Source organism: Dunckerocampus dactyliophorus, chromosome 9 (genome assembly GCF_027744805.1).
Source record: "Dunckerocampus dactyliophorus isolate RoL2022-P2 chromosome 9, RoL_Ddac_1.1, whole genome shotgun sequence".
Lineage (NCBI taxonomy): Eukaryota > Metazoa > Chordata > Actinopteri > Syngnathiformes > Syngnathidae > Dunckerocampus > Dunckerocampus dactyliophorus.
Window position 1 is genome coordinate 25,696,674 of NC_072827.1, and position 19,316 is coordinate 25,715,989.

General features: G+C 39.8%; 1 protein-coding gene across 24 annotated transcripts in view; it reads left to right on the forward strand.

Moving 5' to 3' along the window:
• The window catches only part of lrrfip1a (leucine rich repeat (in FLII) interacting protein 1a), a 45,338-nt gene that overhangs the window by 25,154 nt on the left and 868 nt on the right, over positions 1 to 19,316 (forward strand). For 9 of the 24 annotated variants that reach the window (XM_054786650.1, XM_054786656.1, XM_054786658.1 and 6 more), the window contains 11 exons: positions 1,500 to 1,577; positions 2,613 to 2,711; positions 3,045 to 3,071; positions 3,152 to 3,277; positions 4,633 to 4,704; positions 5,055 to 5,225; positions 6,583 to 6,675; positions 6,836 to 6,928; positions 7,059 to 7,151; positions 9,443 to 9,587; positions 11,857 to 14,864. In XM_054786650.1, the coding sequence (XP_054642625.1) occupies positions 1,500 to 1,577; positions 2,613 to 2,711; positions 3,045 to 3,071; positions 3,152 to 3,277; positions 4,633 to 4,704; positions 5,055 to 5,225; positions 6,583 to 6,675; positions 6,836 to 6,928; positions 7,059 to 7,151; positions 9,443 to 9,587; positions 11,857 to 14,831 (3,972 nt within the window). In that variant the 3' untranslated portion in view covers positions 14,832 to 14,864. Of the gene's footprint in view, positions 1 to 1,499; positions 1,578 to 2,612; positions 2,712 to 3,044; positions 3,072 to 3,151; positions 3,278 to 4,632; positions 4,705 to 5,054; positions 5,226 to 6,582; positions 6,676 to 6,835; positions 6,929 to 7,058; positions 7,152 to 9,442; positions 9,588 to 11,856; positions 14,865 to 17,786; positions 17,837 to 18,823; positions 18,945 to 19,037; positions 19,118 to 19,188; positions 19,294 to 19,316 lie in introns of those variants that run through there. The other 15 variants (XM_054786667.1, XM_054786668.1, XM_054786669.1 and 12 more) reach the window with 7 other exon arrangements.

Below are 19,316 nucleotides of genomic sequence, written 5' to 3' on the forward strand. Positions count from 1 at the left end.
GCATGTTTCTAGTACTGACATGATACTAGTACTAGGGATGGGTACCAAATATGGTTTTTAATAGGCACCGACCGAATTTTGTCGGTACTACTGAGCACCGATTCACGTAAAATCAAAAGGTACCCTGTTTGCGTACCTAAACGACAGCCGCTCCTAACAACATTCAATTCACAAGCGAAGAACACCCCATTCAGAGGGAGGAGGCAATGTTTACACCAACAAGGAGACAAATTAAAGCTACAGAAGCTAAAATAAGTCAAATGTTTCAGTACATGGACACAATAAAATCTATCTGTTTAACAAATTTAAGTGTGGAAAAAGACACTTTTAACATGTGACATCACACCTGGATGCATCCTGGTGTGTAAAAATGACCAAACAGCCATACTTTAACCGAACCACCAAAACTTCATTTTTGTATTCACTATCTATATAAGAGAGACTGTAAATCATACCTGTGTATTTTGTTAGTCAGTGATAAGTATTCAAGACCAACAACAGATCGGTAGATAGTCTTAAAAGTATGTGAAAAAGAACATTCACAGCAAACATCTTTAGTAATACTTTATTTAGTAAAGTAAACCTGGAATGTTCATATACAACAATTTAGATGTCATTGACATGTAATCCAACGATTAAAAATAATTCACTACGTAGCAGACAGTTTTTATTTAAATAGTGAACTAAATCTATCACAATGCCGATTTCTTTCTTTGCCAATCAGGAGCGCCACAACCACAAGAACCAAAGCAGATATCATTTCAACACCACGCATTTGCCGGTTACCGGTTTCAAGGTATACCACAGTATGAAAAAGTCACGGTTTCAAAACCACTCAAATTTTTGCGTCGTACCGTTCCTACGTTATGAGAGAAAGTGGATGTCCAGCACAGCCACTCCGTGGAGATACTTTGTCACGTCCTGTGTTATTCCTCTCAGTCGAAACTGGGGGATTTGTTGAAACCACAGGCGTGTGCTGTGTTGCCATACATCGGGCAAAGAATCTGTCCCGGGAATCGATACCATATCGGTTCAAATGTGTAAGGTACCCATCCCTAATTAGTACTGTGTGTGAGACTGCTCCTGTATCTGGTACTGACATGATACTGCTACTGTGTCTGGTACTGACATGATACTAGTACTGTGTCTGAGACTGCTACCCTGTTTGGTAATGACATGATACTGCTACTGTGTCTGGTACTGACATGATACTAGTACTGTGTCTGAGACTGGTACCCTGTCTGGTAATGACATGATACTGCTACTGTGTCTGGTACTGACATGATACTAGTACTGTGTCTGAGACTGCTACTGTGTCTGGTACTGACATGATACTAGTACTGTGTCTGAGACTGCTACTGTGTCTGGGACTGACATGATACTGCTACTGTGTCTGGTACTGACATGATACTGCTACTGCGCCTGCTACTTAGACTGCTAGTGTGAGTATGTGCATGTTCCACCACTTGGGTAGCAATAACCATGTGTTTTGTTGGCAGTCTTTAGAATACAGTAGCTTCCACCGCTCCAACTCCAGAACCTCCAGCAGGGCCAATTCAGCCCGTGCCAGCCCAGTGGTGAGCCCTCCAGCCTTAGATGCTTGTTGTGCACATCACGGAACTTCATGCACAGGCTTTATAAGTCCAAATCTTTTGTGGGTTTATTTTGATCAGTGTGTTAAATTCATCCTATTGCACTTTGGAAGACCGACACAAGGTTCCTGATTCAAGCTTTATGTCACAAATGTGCTTCATTACATAAAAAACTAAAACATAAATTCTTCAGATGTTGATTTGTCAAAGATCTCCTAGTAATCGGGAAAGGGGTAACCGTACATGTATTCGGAATCCGATTTTTTGACATAGTACCCATTAAAAGTGAGTGACAGGAAGTGTTTATGGCGTCACGCATCTAAACAAATACAGTGTATAACAGAAAACCCTCTTCTGTTGTTAAAATCTCCTGTTTTTGAACATTTTCTGGTGAAATATGTAAGCCGGTAAGTAACGGACTAGCCCTTCACCATTGTCAAAGATACCGGCTTTCATCGGCAAGTAAACCCCTTGAAGCCACGTTTTGTAGTTCTGAGCTGCAGTTATTTTTTTATGTTTTGTTAATAGTTGCGAAGGTACAGTTTGTCAAATCCAATTTGAGTCGTTCTTACTTCCAGGTGCGCACAAACTAGTTAAATCTAAATGTAAAAAATAATAGATATAAAAACGTATTGGTTACCAGTATCTGTCTTGACAAGCAGGTAGTTATTGGTATTTGTATCGGCTTGAAACAAAATATTGTGCATCCCTACTGTTAACACAAAAGCTAAGCAGTTTTATGTTTTGCAATTTGCTTAAGGAATCGAGGTACATACCGAACTGTGATAATGGTGTACCGTTCCCCTCCATTACATACAATTTAAACAGTATACTCTTTCGTGGTTCAACTCTTGAGTATGACGGTGGAAGAATGACAACAAAAAGAAAATGTTTTCTTGCACTTGCAAATATCCAGTTAGGATATTTCTATTTTGTGGACCAGATGTTTTCCTCTTTGGGTAATGTTGACTTTATTTGAATGGTTGTCTGTTGTGTTTCACCCCATGGTGGCCAATCTAGGACAACTGTGGTTCTGTTGCCAGTTATTTAAGAAGCGCAGCCAGTAGCGGTGGCCTCCCCAGGGATCTGGACGATGTTACTATTCCTGATTTTTCTGATGTGAGTCTTGTTTCCACCCGCAGGAGGCCAAGGCCTTTGTGAGGCAATTTCCTGCTTGGTTGCCGTTTTGCCTCCCATTCTTCCTTGCATGCACTTAACTAAACAAGGGATGCTGTTGTCATGATTGATTTATCTTAGACAATGTTACATTTCAGTGTATTAGATTGTGTACTAACTATTGCAAAGGTGGCATATTTAGAACAATTCTTTCTTAACTTAAAAAAAAAAAAAAATCTGAATTATGTACGTTCCCTTTCACTTTGTCGCTCCAGGGCCCTGTGGCCTACTTTTCAGCCAGGATTTGCTCTAATTGTATTTTATCTGCCTCCACAGGTAGATGACAAGGATTATCTTGAGAAAGTAAGTGGATCAGCATCTTTTGTAGTATACTACTGCTTAATTCTGGACATGGCTCTAACTGATTCAACCTTTCTTTTCAGGGTTCCAGAGCAGCCTCTGCATTAACAGCAACAACTCTCACATCCCTCGGTGGATCTTCCTCACGGAGAGGAAGTGTAGACACTGCCATAACTGTGGATGCTGAGACTGCCGTGAGAGAAATAAAGGTATGTGGTGCCAAATGGAAAACGGTCGTCTGTTGTCAGCTTTCATTTAGAGACCCTGAAGTTACATTCAACTATAGCAAGCACTTTTATTTATTCCAAGCAATCTGTAAACATGCGCTTGTAAAGCAGAACTCAAAGGGACTGTGTCTCAAATGGAATACTTCCACACTTAGACCTCAGTATACTGTGTACACTGCGTACTTTGTTCCCGAGTGTGTGAATTTTGACAGCATAGCGCTGTCCCAAATCCACTACTGCTGTTGTATAGAGGTACCTCGGTTTCCGTTATTAATTAGTTCCAAAAGGTTTGCAGAAAACTGCACTGTACGAAAACCAAAGCACTTTTTCCGATAGGAAACAATGTAATTCCAATGAATTCCTTCCAGAGACCCAAAAATATCCGTCCATCCATTTTCTATCCCGCTTGTCCTCACTAGGTTTGTGGGTATATAAATTACTGGCACTTGCCGCTTTTTTGGCCCCATGGCGGGTTATTGAGCAGTCACACTCAATGAAAAATACACGGGAACTAAGTCACCAACACATAGGGTGCTTTGTTTGGGCACTTGGTTCGGTGGAATAATATAGTACAGGGCAAACCTACTAGTTTGTCACGTGCAATATTGTACAATAACAGAGATGTGTACGAAAACAGGCAAAATTTTGGTGAATATTTGATTATTAATTATGCACTCAGAGTACGTGTAAGTATGAATGTGCACCAATTGAGACAGCCATAGAGATTCGACAAAATGCGCTGCCTTGTCAGTACCTGGATGTTGCACTCTAAATGGCGAGTGTGCAGTGATGGACACTTACCGCCCTCAGTAGTCGCCATCTTGGCTGCGTAGCGGAAGGGGAGCGATTACCAAACAAAAGGCAGCAGCGTAATCTTCGCCACATTTGACATACGGAGTACACATCATAAGCCAGAATACGTCCTAACAAATTCATTTGTATTAGTTATGCGCCAATCCAAATGTTGCCGATTATGCTTCGTAGAGTGGTTGCAATATAAAGGAGAGAAAAAGAAGAAGATAGATATTGTGATCATAATTTCCGGTAAATGTACAGTGAGTGGTATACAATGAATTTGGGCAGCACTACACTGTCAAAATGCACACACTAAGGAACTAAATACACAAGTGTACACCGTATACTTGCTGAAGTGCACTGACGGAAGTATTCCAGTCAATACCCTGCATGGATAAAAATACACCTTCACGCTGCTCTCACACCACAAATCCAAACTTTTTGTGGTGTTCTTTCTCTCTGCACACACCTTTTCTCTACCTTCCTGCTTCAGCTGGTCTGATGTCCTCCATGCTTCTCTCCTCACTGCTTCTTCTCACCAGGAAATTCATGAACTGAAGGATCAAATTCAAGATGTGGAATCCAAGTACACACAGAACCTAAAAGAAGCCAAGGTAGAAGTCAGAGAACCTTCTCATAGGCCCAAATGGAATGCTTATGGATGTGTGTGGTATTGTTCAACACTAGAATTATACACAAAATCCGTAAGGAATAACTACCATCCGAATAACATGAACCTTTAAAACCCAGGAACCCATAAACCAAAGTTGTGGTCCTATCTTCATTGTAATGATGTCTAGACGCATTAGCATTCTTAACCTCCCATTTAGCCATTTTTCAATGGCTGCGCTTTTTCCATGTCTGAATTACCTACTATTTAATTTATCTCACAAGTTTATTGATGGAGAAAAATGAAATAAAACAATTGGTTTATACTGTGGTTTTGTGTCTATGTTGGTATTAGGATGCATTGACAGAGGTGGAAGAGAAGTATCGTAAGGCAATGGTATCCAACGCCCAGCTGGACAATGAGAAGAACAACCTCATGTACCAGGTGGATACGCTGAAGGACTCTCTGATGGAACTAGAGGAACTCCTGTCTGAGTCCCGGCGGGAGTATGAGGAGAAGGTCAAGGTATGAATTTGTTTCATTGGTTTGTGAGTAATGTTTTGCATCACAGAACCTTTCTCAGTAGCCTAATCTCTGGCACACCAATAATCCTGATACCAGTAGTGGCTGCTGGTTTTTGAAACAGAAGAAGCTTATTGAGGTCTGACATACATTTAATGTGATTTTAGCAACACTGTCTGGTGCCATCGTGGCTGGGTTATCTAGCAAGCTACTCATACCACAACGGTGATATGATTTAATGAACCAACGAATGAACAAAACCTCATAACTAATAATAATACAAAGAATAATTATGAACTTTACTTGCAATGTAATCTATAAAAAATGAGAAAATAGCTGTAGAATTGAGTTACTGTGAAATAATTCACTCTGGAAACGAGACTGCACATCTGACCGTTGTCTCCCCTTGAGGTTGTCTGGCTGCTGTCAAATTCAAGGACCACCCTGCTCCATAGACCCTCAGTGAAGCTCAGCTTCCCTGGAAGTGATGTTTTTTGCCGGTTTATCCAATCAGGGTCTTGCTTTCTCTCTGTGATCTTCCATGCACTGAAGCTAGAGCTTCAGTGGAGATTTACCATAAGGATTTGCACAGGCAGGATCCATGCTGCCGCCAAGGGAAGAGAGCAAAGTCACTCAACTGCAGATTAATACTCAATATACTCACGAAATTAAGTGCATTTTAGCGCCGTTTTAAATCTACACGTTTAACTGCATATTCAACCAATTACTTTTCTAATTTAAAGGGGATGTTCAGTTTCCCTTGTAGTCAATGAGCAACCGCCTTGCCTGATACACAAGATACATTGAAGGACGTCAGTGCACTCGCAAGTTAGGCTAACAACAAAGTCTGTTTGTTTTAAAGCATGGTAATGGTAATGGTTTAGTTTATTTTGAACATGAATACAAGTTACATTGGAGTACATCATGTGATACAATTCACATTTCCACATGTCCAAAAAGGAGTAGGAAGAAGCAAATCATATTTAATCCTACCCCCTATCCGTTTCGTGTCAATTGCAATACATTTGTTCACTTCCTATATTCCAAATATTCTCTTGACCAGTTTCAGTACATAGGAAAATGGAGAAGCATGGAGATGAGCATGGTTGTGTTCTCCACAAAATACAAATCACTTTAAACCTGTTGTGTCATCTTAATGCAAAACAAGTTGCATTGAGCATGGCGCTAACTTGAGAGCATGATGCTAAAGTTAGCGTCAAACAGTTCTAAACAAATGCACCGGCACTGGGGGCTCCTAGGTAATGCTACATTTTGTTTTTATAATGTTATTAGTGGGGTTAGACTTCATTTGCCCAGTTGATATGGATGATAAAAGTTAGCTTTCTGTTGTTCCTCACAGGAATTTGATCGAGAGAAGCATGCCCACGGTGTGCTTCAGTTCCAGTTGGCAGCCATGAAAGAAACACTGAAACAAAGTGAGGAGCTGCTAAATGTGAGTATTTACCCTGCAGAGTGAATGTTTGAAAGTGGGCTGGAAAAAGAACAGAACTATTAACTTGCATGCCGAAACTGCATTCACAGCTTTTCCTTTCATCCAAAACACATGAGCTTTTCTTTTTTTCTTCCACATGTCTACCCTTTTCCTGCTTCAGGAGATCCGTCAGTTGCGTATGAAACAAGACGGTTTTACTAGAGAGATATCTGACCTACAAGAAACAGTGGAGTGGAAGGATAAGAAAATTGGGGTACGGCCTGGGAGTGACATACTTGTTAGACATGTCTCATTTGCATGAAACTGACCTCACTGCTTTGAATTTCTCTCCTTGTAACTTCTTCAACATGCTTCACTGTCCTGCAATTTGGGGCTTTGCTCAGGCTTTAGAGCGACAGAAAGAATACACTGACGCAATCCGAATTGAGCGAGATGAGCTCAGAGAAGAGGTTGTGAAGCTGAAAGATATTCTAAAGGTACTCAGCTGATGATTGTGCAACATTTTAAAGGGACTGTATACAATATGCAATATGCAGTACAGTTACTGTATACAGTACAATATGTAATTTGTAGCGAGTTGCAAACAGTCCCTTTTAACCAAAATCCACAGTTGTTTTATAGCTTAAGTTCATTTTGTACAATCTGAAGATGCATACCCAATTCAGGTGGACCAAAATTTTCAGGTGAAAATATTACTGTAAGGCAGGGGTGTCCAAACTTTTTCCACCGATGGCCACATACTGAAATATGAAAAACTTTGATATTTTTGAACAAACACGGAGATATGCTAAGAAGTTATGTATATTTCAGGACAAGCATGCATCTCACCTTTGTGATATAGGTGAAAAAGTGTATTCTTGGTATCAACTTCGATCTGTGCTCTTTTTTTCCCATTTTTGCAGTTTTGTTTTTTGTTTTTTTTTTCCAAATAAATTCAACATTCTTCTTAAATAATTTTCATACATTTCCATCCATCCATTTTCGATGCTGCTTCTCCTCATTAGGGTCGCGGGGGTAGGCTGGAGCCTATCCCAGCTTCTTTTCGTAATATTATGACTTTATTCCCATAATATTTTGAGTTTATTTCCATAATACAACATTTTCACCAACCTAATTTTCCAAAAATGTGTTTGTTTTGTTTCTCATATTACAACTTCTAAAAAAAATCATTAAAAAAAATATATGTCACCTCTATTCTTCTAAAATTAATTTTTTTCCTCATAGGAGTTTTTTTTTTCAGTTTCCAACTATGTCAACTTTCTTCTTCTAAATTTTCTTCTTGTAATTATGATTTTTTTCCCATAACATTTTTACTTTATTCTTGTAACACTATAACAAATCTATTTATCTATATTACAACATTAAAAAAGGCTTTCTTTTCTTTAATTTTTTAACTTTCTGCGACTAAATAGGGATGCTCCGATCAGGGTTTTATGCTGCCAATTGTGATGCCAATCATCCACGAGTGAAATCGGCTGATACCGATCACATACAGTAGATTAAGTGTCCAGTGTTGGCCAAATTAGCAGCTGCCCGACCGATGATCACATCGCGAGCCTCAAAAACCCGCCACACCCCGCCAAGTGCCCGGCCCCCAAATGTCGCACTAAACTAAAGCTTTTTAACGTGCCACCCAGGCGAGATATTTTCCGTGGCATGTTTTGCAGAGTGCAAAATTTATATCACTCCCGCAAACAACAGGTAAGTCCCACACGGCAGACATGATTGTTTTGCGTTTGGCACGCCTGCGCAGTGTGAAGGAAAGGAAAGGGTGGGAGACGCTCGCTATTGGCCACATGCTGCAATAGTACAAGCCAGAGGTGATTGCCGTTGAAAGGCATTTATCGATATATGCTGATCAAGTGATTTTTCACGGAAATCGGACGATTTTGATCGGTTGCAGATTGATCTGAGCATCCCTACTACTAAAGTACAATGTCATTCCGGTAATATTATGACTTTTCTTTAGGTTACAACTTTTTTCTCTTAATATTTTGACTTTATTCTTGTAAAGTCGCAGGCCAGTAAAAAAAATAAATAAACAGCCCAGCTGCAAAAGTCCCCAGGGCCGCACTTTGGACACCTCTGCTATGAAGTCACAAAAAAAATAGAAAGTCCAGACAAAAAGTTGAAATGTCTAATATTGCAAGATATCACACCTGTACTTATTACTATTTGCTTTGTCTATAACACAAACATGACATCTTGAAGTATATGCAACTTTTTAGCATATTTTGACCCGCATTTGATAGATTTTAGCATATTTAATAAATAACAGTTGAAGAAATGCAAATCGGCCCTTGCATTTTACAATTTTCATAGTGGATAGGGGTTGTGGGTGACTGTAGGTGAGTTGGTTCAAGGGTTTCACCGTACCAATTTAAAGTAACTAAAAATATAATGATATGGTCAAATTGTTAGGAGATAGATAATGACAAGAAAATGACAGTGAATCTATGAGCTTGGTTTTCTTTTTTTCAAATCATTGAGTTTATGAGATTGCACATAAACAGCAATACACAGATACACATACCATATATAACGCATGTACTGTCCACATCGGTTGGCTGAAATGTGGACTGCTACAAACACACCACATGTGTTTGTACCAGTCCAGATGCACATTATGTAAGCATCTGTGTGGCCATTCACATACACACATAAAACAAACACCTAGCTAGAGGTAACAATCAATATGGTGACAGTCAAGAAAATCAGTATTTGCATTGAAAGTTGTGAAGCTTACGTTGGAGAATGTTGTGTCCAGAAACATGGAATAGTACTGGGACCTGATATGAGCATCAACGGCAGTGCTGGTGAGACAGAAACAGAAGTCAGCACCAGTGGAGACTCTGCTCCCCAACCGGCTCAGGATTCGTCCACTTTCCCAGCAGAGGGGAACAGCATGCTCGGTAAACACACCTGTGGAAAACATTGCCTCTTTGCATGGCTTTGCAGAAACCCAACTGAAGATTTTAATTCCAAAATGCTGAAGCCAGTTTCTCAAAAAAGGTGTTTGCACGTAAAACTTGAAGTAGATCACATTTATTCAATTTGTGATATTCATACAAAATTCATTTTAATTTGATCAAAAATACTTTTTGGAGTGAATTCTTCAGTTTTCATACTTTACCCTGCCTTTTTTTGCTTCTTACTTTAACACTGATATGCACTGACCTTAAAGAGGAACTATGCTCATAAGAGCATACTCACACTAGTCCATTTGTACTGTGATGGACCTGCCTCTCCTGCCCCTCTGGCCTGCATTCCCACTGAACGTTACAACCTGTTTTCTGGTCCCGTTATTTCTATTTTGCTGTTTTATTGAAATTTCCCTGACTGTGTGGATTATCTCCAGTCTCATTTTGAGTTGTTTTTTTATTTTTTTCTAGTCTGCAATGGCGTCCGTTGTCATGAAATAAATTAACGGAGATAAAATTACAATTAACATCTTTATTACGCAAACGAATGTAGTGGCAGGCAAACAAACACTCTGTTGGTTTGACTTTTGGATTATTTTTAGGCTTTGACTGTTATTTCTGTTGTGACATTATTCGGTTGTCTTTAAGAACTTCACATCAATCAACAATCACATTACAGTCATGTTTTGGAAACTAAATCAGTGCTTGTTTCTTGAATTGGAAATTAGCCAGATTTTCTTTGCACCTGGTAAATAATAGTGCTATAATAATATGGGCAAGATTCTTAAGATCTGTCCCTTCAACAATAAGGAAGCTTAGTGCAAAAAGAGTAGCTAGCGCTTAGTGATGCAATTGGAAAAGTCGATCTCAAAAGTCCTACATTTTCAGGGAACACAGGGCCTAAGATTCCAACTGTAGATCCAGTGTTCTGACTGCACTGCACATTTCTTCCACCGTGTACTTACAGTTTAAAGAACCTTCGGATATTCTCTGTAAATCTTATCACGGAAAAGCACTTTCTGTGAAAAGGTTCCTCATCAATCATTACAAATACAGTGGACCCTCTGTTAGCGTACACCCCAGTTAGCATGTTTTTTGGTTAATGTCGAAAATGTACCAAAATTTTGCCTTGGTTTGCGTACGTTCTCCGGTTAGCATACAATGTAGCGCGCATCTTGTGTTCTTTAATACACTGTGTGAGTCCAACTGTGTTCTTAATGTATTTTTATCACAAGACGTCCTTGTTAGCATCCTATTAGCTTGTCACTACATGGAAAACAGAACTAGAAGTCCGTCGTCTGTCTTATGATGTCATCAATGGTTGACTCCTAAAAATTTTTATACATTTTCTAGTTTTAACATAATAGATTCACATGCATGAAATAATTCTAAATGCATATAAATGACAAATGAAAGACCTGCATGTTTTGTCATGAGTTGTTTTTTTTTATTATTATTTCAATAGTGTTTCTCAACTTTCTTTGGCTCCATTTTGGGTTATTAAGGTGAGAAAAAATTAAATAAATAACTCATGACAAAACACAAAGGTGGTGTCCGCGTTGACCGCGTTGACTTCACTGCCACGTTGTCTTTGGGAACAGTCAGGTCAAGAATCACATCCTCAATGAAGGTAAAATTATCCCTTTCAATCAACATTTGTATGTATTTATATGCATTTTGAATTGTTTTCTGCATGTAAAACTCTAATTAAAATAAGAAACTATGAATAAAAATAAATACACCTAAAAACATCTTTTGTGTTAACATATTTGGCTTTCTGGAACAGATTAATTGGACTTCTCATGGGAAAAATTTATTCTGGCAGCGTTTCTTTCAGTTACAATCAGATCTGGAATGGATTAATGATGCTAACCAAGGTTTCACTGCATTACCGTGCTTTGACAGGATTTTTTTCTCCAAATGTTATTTTCATTGTCTCCTATCTCCAGTTAAGATGTATACGTTACTGGTATCATGCGGCGCAATGAATGAGTAAATAAACTGTGTCAATCATAGGAGACCACCACTAAACTGGCGCTGATACTGATATCACTCACATGTTGTGGTAATCATCAAGAAATTTCTTTCGGTCTTCTGTCTGCCTTTTATTACACCTCTTGCACTTTCCTTGGTCATCTTGACAATGCAGAATCACCCAGGTGCTCTGTCTTGACTTCCGCTGTTGCTCTTCTACTCAAGGTTACTCTTGACAATGTCTCAAGTGCAGGTGTATCACTGTATGCTCTTCATGATTTCCCAGGAAGCTCAGTGGAGACTCAGTTGAGAAGTAGTGGAAAGGAAGAGGTGGATCAAGAGCAGCATCAAGACGTGTTTGAGGAAGCCCAGACCAGTCATTTCAGCTCTGATAGGCTCTCTAATACTGTTCACGCATCTTTAGTAGAATCCTGTAGCACACAACAGTCCACAGAAGAACAGAAAATGCCACTCAAAGACGTCAATGGTGGCAAAAGTCTGGAATGGCAGGCTGAAGCTGATGAACTTGCAGTCACAAAAGACTGTGATGAACTAGTTCTCAGCTCTGAGTTCGAAGAAAACACAGATAATGGAAATGAGCCACAAGTCAACTCAGATTTAGAAGACAGAGTAGCAACAACCAAAGATATTGAAGACAACTCCACCACCATCTTTGAGGAGAAGCCAAACAAACACAAAACCATAGACGAAAGTCTTTCGACAAAAACACATTCATATCTACAAGACGTCAACCATTCTGAATCATGTTCCGAAGAAGGACATGTAAGAGATTTAGAATCATGTCCCCCGGAAGATGTCATTAATTCAGAACCATGTCCCCAAGAAAATGTCAACAATTCAGTATCATGTACACAAGATATCAAAGATTATGAATCATGTCCCCAAGAAAATGTCAACAATTCAGTGTCATGTACACAAGATATCAAAGATTATGACTCATGTCCCCAAGAAGATGTCAAAGATTCAGAATCATGTCCCCAGGAAAATGCCAAAGATTCTGAATTATGTACACGAGAAGATGTCAAAGATTCAGCGTCATGTACCCAAGAGAAATATATAAAAGATTCTGAATTGTGTCCCCAGGTAGAAAATCTCAAAGACTCAGAGTCTGAGTCTGTCCCAGGTGTATCAAATACTGAACTTCAATGTGAAACTGAAAATGCTGAGGCAAACAATGATGACGTTGAAGAAATACAAATAAAGGCTCCACTTGGAGGTGCTAATGCTCCTCTGAAAAAGAAGAAAAAGAAGAGGAGAGGCAAAAAGAAAGGAGGGTCCCTTGAGGAAAGAAATCAACCAAAGGACAATAAGGAAGCTGCTAGAACATATCAAGAAAGCATCCAACCAGAAGCAGTTTCAAAGGATGATGGGTCAGGCACCGAATGTAGTAGTGAAGGTCGCAGTTTTAAACACATTAAAGAATCATCCACAGATCAGGTTACCAAAGACATCGATCAGCAACATACTGCTGAACAAGTGGAACATATTGAAGCCTCATATTTTGAACAACCAAATAAATCAAAGATGGATCAAGTTAGTGGTGAATGGAATAATGAACAGCATTGGAAAGTAGAGAAGGAACCAGGTATGGATCAAGTTGTGAAAGAGACAGACTGGCAAAATGCTGATCAAGCAGATTTCGCACAATTAGAACACAACGAAACCTCAAATATTCAAAACCCTAAAGAGTCAATGATGGATCTAATGTTGAATGCAGATGAACGAAATAATGAGCAGAATTTGGAAGCAGATAAAGTAAAGATAGAAGAAAACATTTCTCTCACTTTGCAACTCAGTCAGACACAAAGTCACCACAGTGCAGACAAACAGTGCTTGAAACAAACTTGGGAATCTGTGAAAGTAGAGGTTCCAGAGTTCAGTGGAGCGGATGTTCTTGTTGACTTTGTTAGTAGCAACACCTCCACAAGCCTTGACGGAGTTGACGTTTTAGATGACATGGCAACTATAGATATTGTCAAAACTGCTCCTCTTGAGCCTGATGACCATTCTGAAAGTAAAAATCACTTGTCTGTGACTATGGACTCTACTGCCCAATGCCCAGAGGCACCATCTAAGCCGTCTTCTGCCACTGACTCCAACAGTGACATGCTCATTGGGTTGTCTGACAAAGGTGTGCTAGAGAAAACTTCTACAAGCCAAAAGGATGAACAGCCAGAAGCAGAACGCGTAGAAAGATCATTTTCCTCTGAAAATCCTAATGATGGGTCAGTCGAAAAACCAAAACTGTCTGAAAGTAAGAAGGAAAATGAATTGTTAGATTTAGTCAAGTCAGAGAACTCCTCAAATGACCTTGACAAAGTTGGGACCCTTGTGGAGACTCAGGCTGAACATTTTATGGAAAGGCAGACATTGCTGTATGAAGATCAGATGGATGCTGCTGCCTCAGACATGGAGGTGCAGACACAAAGTTCTCCAGAAGATGCAGGACATTACATAAGTCCCCTGATTGTGCAGCGGCTTAGCAATGAGCAATTATCCTCTGCAGGTAATCTTGAGGAGCACAAAAATGGCCAAAGTGACCGAAAAAGTCTTACTGTGCAGCCACTGCAGGAATCCACAGCTGAGACCAATAACATAAGTCAACCGTACGAGCAGGACAATGAGGAGCAAATCGAAGAAGATGAGGAAGGGCAGTCCTTTGATTTTGATGACATAAACACAGATGTAGCTGTAGAAATACAGACCATTGAACATTCACAGCAGGAGGAAGTTGAGGTGGGTGTTGATGTCCTGTCAGATGACAACAGTGATGTGTTGGTGCAGAGTTCAACAAATATTGAAATAGTACAAGAAAATTCCCAAGGGAAGCCAATGGATGGTGAGGTGTGTGCAGATGTAGCTACAGCAGACAAAAACTTGGATGTGGTGGCTTTGGTTCAAGTGGAAGCTTCATCTGAAAAAAGTGTGGAAGAGCAGGAGGAAAAGATGCAGCCACAGAAGATGGATGCAATGGATGAGCAAAGCTTTGTTGCAAAAGACAGACAACCTTCCAAAGCTGGGGAGTTTGGTGTTCTAGAAAACACAAGTGAAGACCAATTCCACCCTCAGGCAGCATCTTTACCAGTAGAAGAAGCGTTAAATGTTGTTGAACAACTGCATGAAGATTTAAGTGCAACCCAAGTGGGCGGCAACAGAGTGACACCTCCCTCCGGAAAAGATGAGAAGAGAAATAGCAAGAAAGGCAAAAGCAAGGGCAAAGATGACTGCAAGATGACTTAGCTTACAATTTCAAATAAAAATTCTTTTGATTAATACAGTGTGATATTCTGTTCATGAAGCAGGACATTTGACCTGGGACCTTTTACTGCACTCATTTTCTGGCTTGATTAATCCAATTTACATATTTTTTGTGTGTTGTATTTGGAGAAAAAAAACTAAGTAATTGGAATATTCAGAAAGTACACTGCAAGCTTTTGTCAGCAGATGTTTTATTCAGACATTCATGTCATAGTCATGTCAATACAAAAACAAATTGCTTCAAAGATAGGTCTGTGTCGATTCTCAGTCATCCAGGCCATGGTAATCCCCAAAGGTTGAATCAAGGTAACTGGATGTCTTCTTGTTGGTTGAAGACTTTTAATCCAAGAGGCTTCTTCCGTTCTAAATGTTTTAACACTAGGACGGAACATGAGCCTAGAGCGACAGAACAGAATTTCTACCTATTTTTGTCCTATCGAAACTTTTCACTTGGTAGTAGACAGTATAAAAGGCTTGTGTGGGTGAGAGTCTAGGTCAAAGCACATGAGGACCAAAACATCATCTAACACATAAATGAGAAGATGGAAAGGATGTGTGTGTAGGTGCTGCATGGTATTATCTATTCATGCTTGCTGTCAGGTTGCTTAGGACCGGGTGTGTGGGTCAGTGGGTGATTTCAGTTGTAGAATACAGTATGACGTTGAGTGTACTTCCTATGTGGCAGGGTTCATTAAACATGTTGAAGTGTGATGTCTGTTTGAATTGTGGCTATGATGAATATTTAGTGGTTGCTAATAAATACTGGGAATCTGGAGCCATTCTCAGTTCTTTGTCTTGAGTTTGGTGTTGGAGACTGTGATCCAGGCAGGAGTCTTCAAAGAGAAGTTGGCTATAGGACAGGTAGATTTTTAGAATTGTGTATGGGGATACACCATTCTTTTGTACAGCAGGCTCATTTTCATCTGCTGTTTGCTTTTGTTTCCAAGTTGTCATGCTATGTTGGACTAACGACGACGGTCTGAATTTAGAAGGCTATTTTGATGTCATTTTTGGGGTTTTGCGGAAAATAAGAAATGTAGTTTTTGTAGGGTTGAGTTTGACTCAGTTTTCTGTTGTATTGATGCATGTGTTGATGTTTTTGGCTACTAGTTTGGTTGGTTTTGAATTGGCCCAGTAGAACCGGTAATCTGCATACTATGAGACCTTGCCAGTGTTCGCTGGCGGGTTAATACCTTCAACGTCTTTTTAAGTAGGTGACGAAGAGTCGACTCAAGACTGTTCCTTGAGGGTCACCTGCTTGTGTTAAAGCTGTGGACATGGCAGAGGAAATGCAGATCTTGATTTGTTTGTTGATGGGGAATTATGTGATTATGGACTGGGTAGGTTTTGAGAGTTTGAAAAAGCAGTGCAGTAGTCTGTCGGAGCCCATTGTGCCATGCTTTGGGTTATTTATTTTTGTTGTTAGGCTTCTATGGATATATTCTATCTGACAGTCGGAGGATGTTCTCTGTGGGTGTTCTTTATCTCCTTGGTGTCGTGCAATGAGCCTATTGACTGAATATGGTGAATATTCTTCAGATTTCCGATGTGGCAGAGGAGGCTTCTAGAGTTCAACAGTAACTTGTGCGGTTGTTTGGGTCTTTTCTTGGCTTTGGTATTGTACTGACTGTTGATGTTTTCCAGGGAAAATGGAACTGACCAATGATGAGGCGGGTAGAGAAGGTCTGTCCTTTCCGAATATAGGAATATAGGTGCTTCTTTTCTCCGTACTGGGTCCACATTGTCTGCTTCCAGTGCTTTGTTTTTGAGGGTTTTTCAAGTGCAGATGTATTTCTACGGCGGTGACTAGTTCGGTGAGGAAATTTTGATCCAGGGTTGGCTGTTTGTTATACATCTGTGTCATGTTTTACTATTTTTTTACCTTTTTCTTTTCTTGAGTTATCAAGCATAGATGTTGGGAGAGGAAAGGTATTGTATCAGATTAATTTAACTGATCTTAATGTTTTTTCTTATAGGGATAGCTACTCCTCCATGTCATGTATGTCTTCCTTTAAGGGCAATCTTGTAGTTTGGGATATTGGGATTCCTCATATGTTGGACAGTCGTGTTTTTTGGAGGGGTTTTTTGGATGCTGCTAACAAACGAACCACGTAAGGTTCGACCATGACATTCTATCTCATGTTTTTGGTCTCACTGTCAGGTGTAGAGGCACCTTTGTGTTTGGTGGTTTTGACAAACACCCAGTTAGGATACACACAAGTACTAAGAGCATCTCTGATGTGTGTCTTCCATCCTGTGTGGTAGGGATCTTCTCTGCTCTGTTATTGAGAGTTCAGATTCCTCAAAAACCAAGCAAAACAGTCACATTTGACAATAAAGGACTTGTTGAACACCTACCAGAGATTTAAATATGGGAACTCTGCATCAAAACATTCAGAACTGAAGACACGCTTTGGATTAAAGGTGAATCGTGTTCAACTACAAGAAGTCCACTTTTCCTATAAGTACAGAATGATAGCATATTCCACTGGTTACAATAAACATTCTTGTCAGTTTACTTTGTTTATTAGCAGCATTTTTTGGTTCTAAAACATGCTTGCACTCAATGAATGTGTCCATCCACAATTAAAAGACAAATACGCTGTTGTGATCATGATTAAATGTTTTGTTGAAGGCATCTTCCAACCTGTAGTCCAACTTAAGCCTGTTGTTTTGTTAAATATTGTCTGTTTGCCCTCCTCTCCTGAGTTTGTGCATGTTTACTGACCTCCCTCACACTCCATCACCCCTCCTTGGATGCACTTTGCATGCATCTGACCCAGTCCCCTCACATCGCCTTTGGCTCCACCTGCTCCTGGTATGACGTTATCTTACTACTTGGATTTTTTATTTTGTTGCAGTATTTACTTGCATGAATTGAAATCCCTAAAGTTTGACCAGGCATTGTTTTCTCTGACATCTGTTTTATTTTTGCAGAGATTCGCCTCAGGAAACTGGTGGATGAGCGAGAAAAAATGATAGAGCAGGTAGGCCTGACATTCTTTTTTGCATGAACAATGAAAGGCCTTCAATTCATCCCAGAGGACTTTGATAGTTTGAGGTCCTGTCTGGTCCAGTAACTTCTTCTATACTAAAATCATCCATTTCTGTATGGGCCTTGTTTTGTACAGTGTGCCAATGTGTCATGCATGAAACACTGTTTCCACATAATGAATATCAACAAGGGGCCACATTTGACAAACAAATTTTATGTAAAGACTGCATGCTTTGATATTTCATACACCAGTCAATTTGAATGATTAAGAGGTGTGTTCATTTAGGTGCATGTAAGCTGTAAGGTTGAATGCTGACTGCTTTCAAAACAATTTTTCCATGGAAAATAATAAAATTCAGCTGTTTTCGGGTTGCAAAACCAACAACAAGGTCATTGTCTCATGTCAGCCTCTTAAGCATGTATATTGTTAGTTAAATGCAAAAAAACATGAAGGTAATGTATTAACTTTGAAATTAAAGCTTTTTAACGTGCTACCCCTTTTTGGACATGCGGAACTATGAATTGTAATGTGATGTATTCCAATGTAACTTGTATGCATGTTCAAAAGAAATTAAACCATTACCATTACTCCCGGCAGATATTTTTCATGGCATGTATTGGCAGGTCAGTTCCACACAGCAGACATGTTTGTTTTTGTTTTGGCACACCTGCGCAGTGTGAAGGAAAGTGGGAGGAGGACGCTACACTGCACGTAGGGATCGCAACAGGCTGCAATAGTACGAGCCACAGGTGATAGGATTTTGTGATCGGTGCTGAAAGGCATTTATTGGCATATGTCGATCACATGCTTCTTCATGGAAATCGGCCGATGCTGAACGGTGGCCGATCGATCCAGAGCATCCTTAGTTTTTTAATTTAAATGTACACTGTTATACAAGCTGTATGTCCCATGAAAAGATATAATAAACCTTCAGGACTGTATTGACTTTTGTGATGTATGTTATGATGATGTTTTCAGATAAAGAAGCTAAAAGCCCAACTGGGCCAGAAGAGCCAGAAAAACGGCATAGAAGGCAGTTCAAGCGCTGATGATGAAGTCGTGGAAAACGGCAACGACTCCAACATAGTTGAACTGCAGAGTAAGACCTCTTGCTGCGTGCTTGCAACTTCTAGCTTGCTTCTTGCATCCTTTCTCTTCATATGTGATGTCATCATGTGAGCATTTCTATCAGGAGATTCCAGCAGGCAAGTCAGCGACATGAAGTTCAAACTTGTGAAGGCAGAACAAGAAGTGACTGCATTAGAACAAAATGTAAGGTGAAAATAAGATGACAAATCGATAGATTGTATTGTGTCATTCGTTTTGTTATTGTTTATATGCAGGTGAGCAGACTTGAGGGTCAGGTAACGCGGTACAAGTCAGCAGCTGAAAGTGCAGAAAAAGTGGAGGATGAGCTGAAAGCGGAGAAACGGAAGCTGCAGAGAGAGGTACATTGTTGTTGTTCTGACAC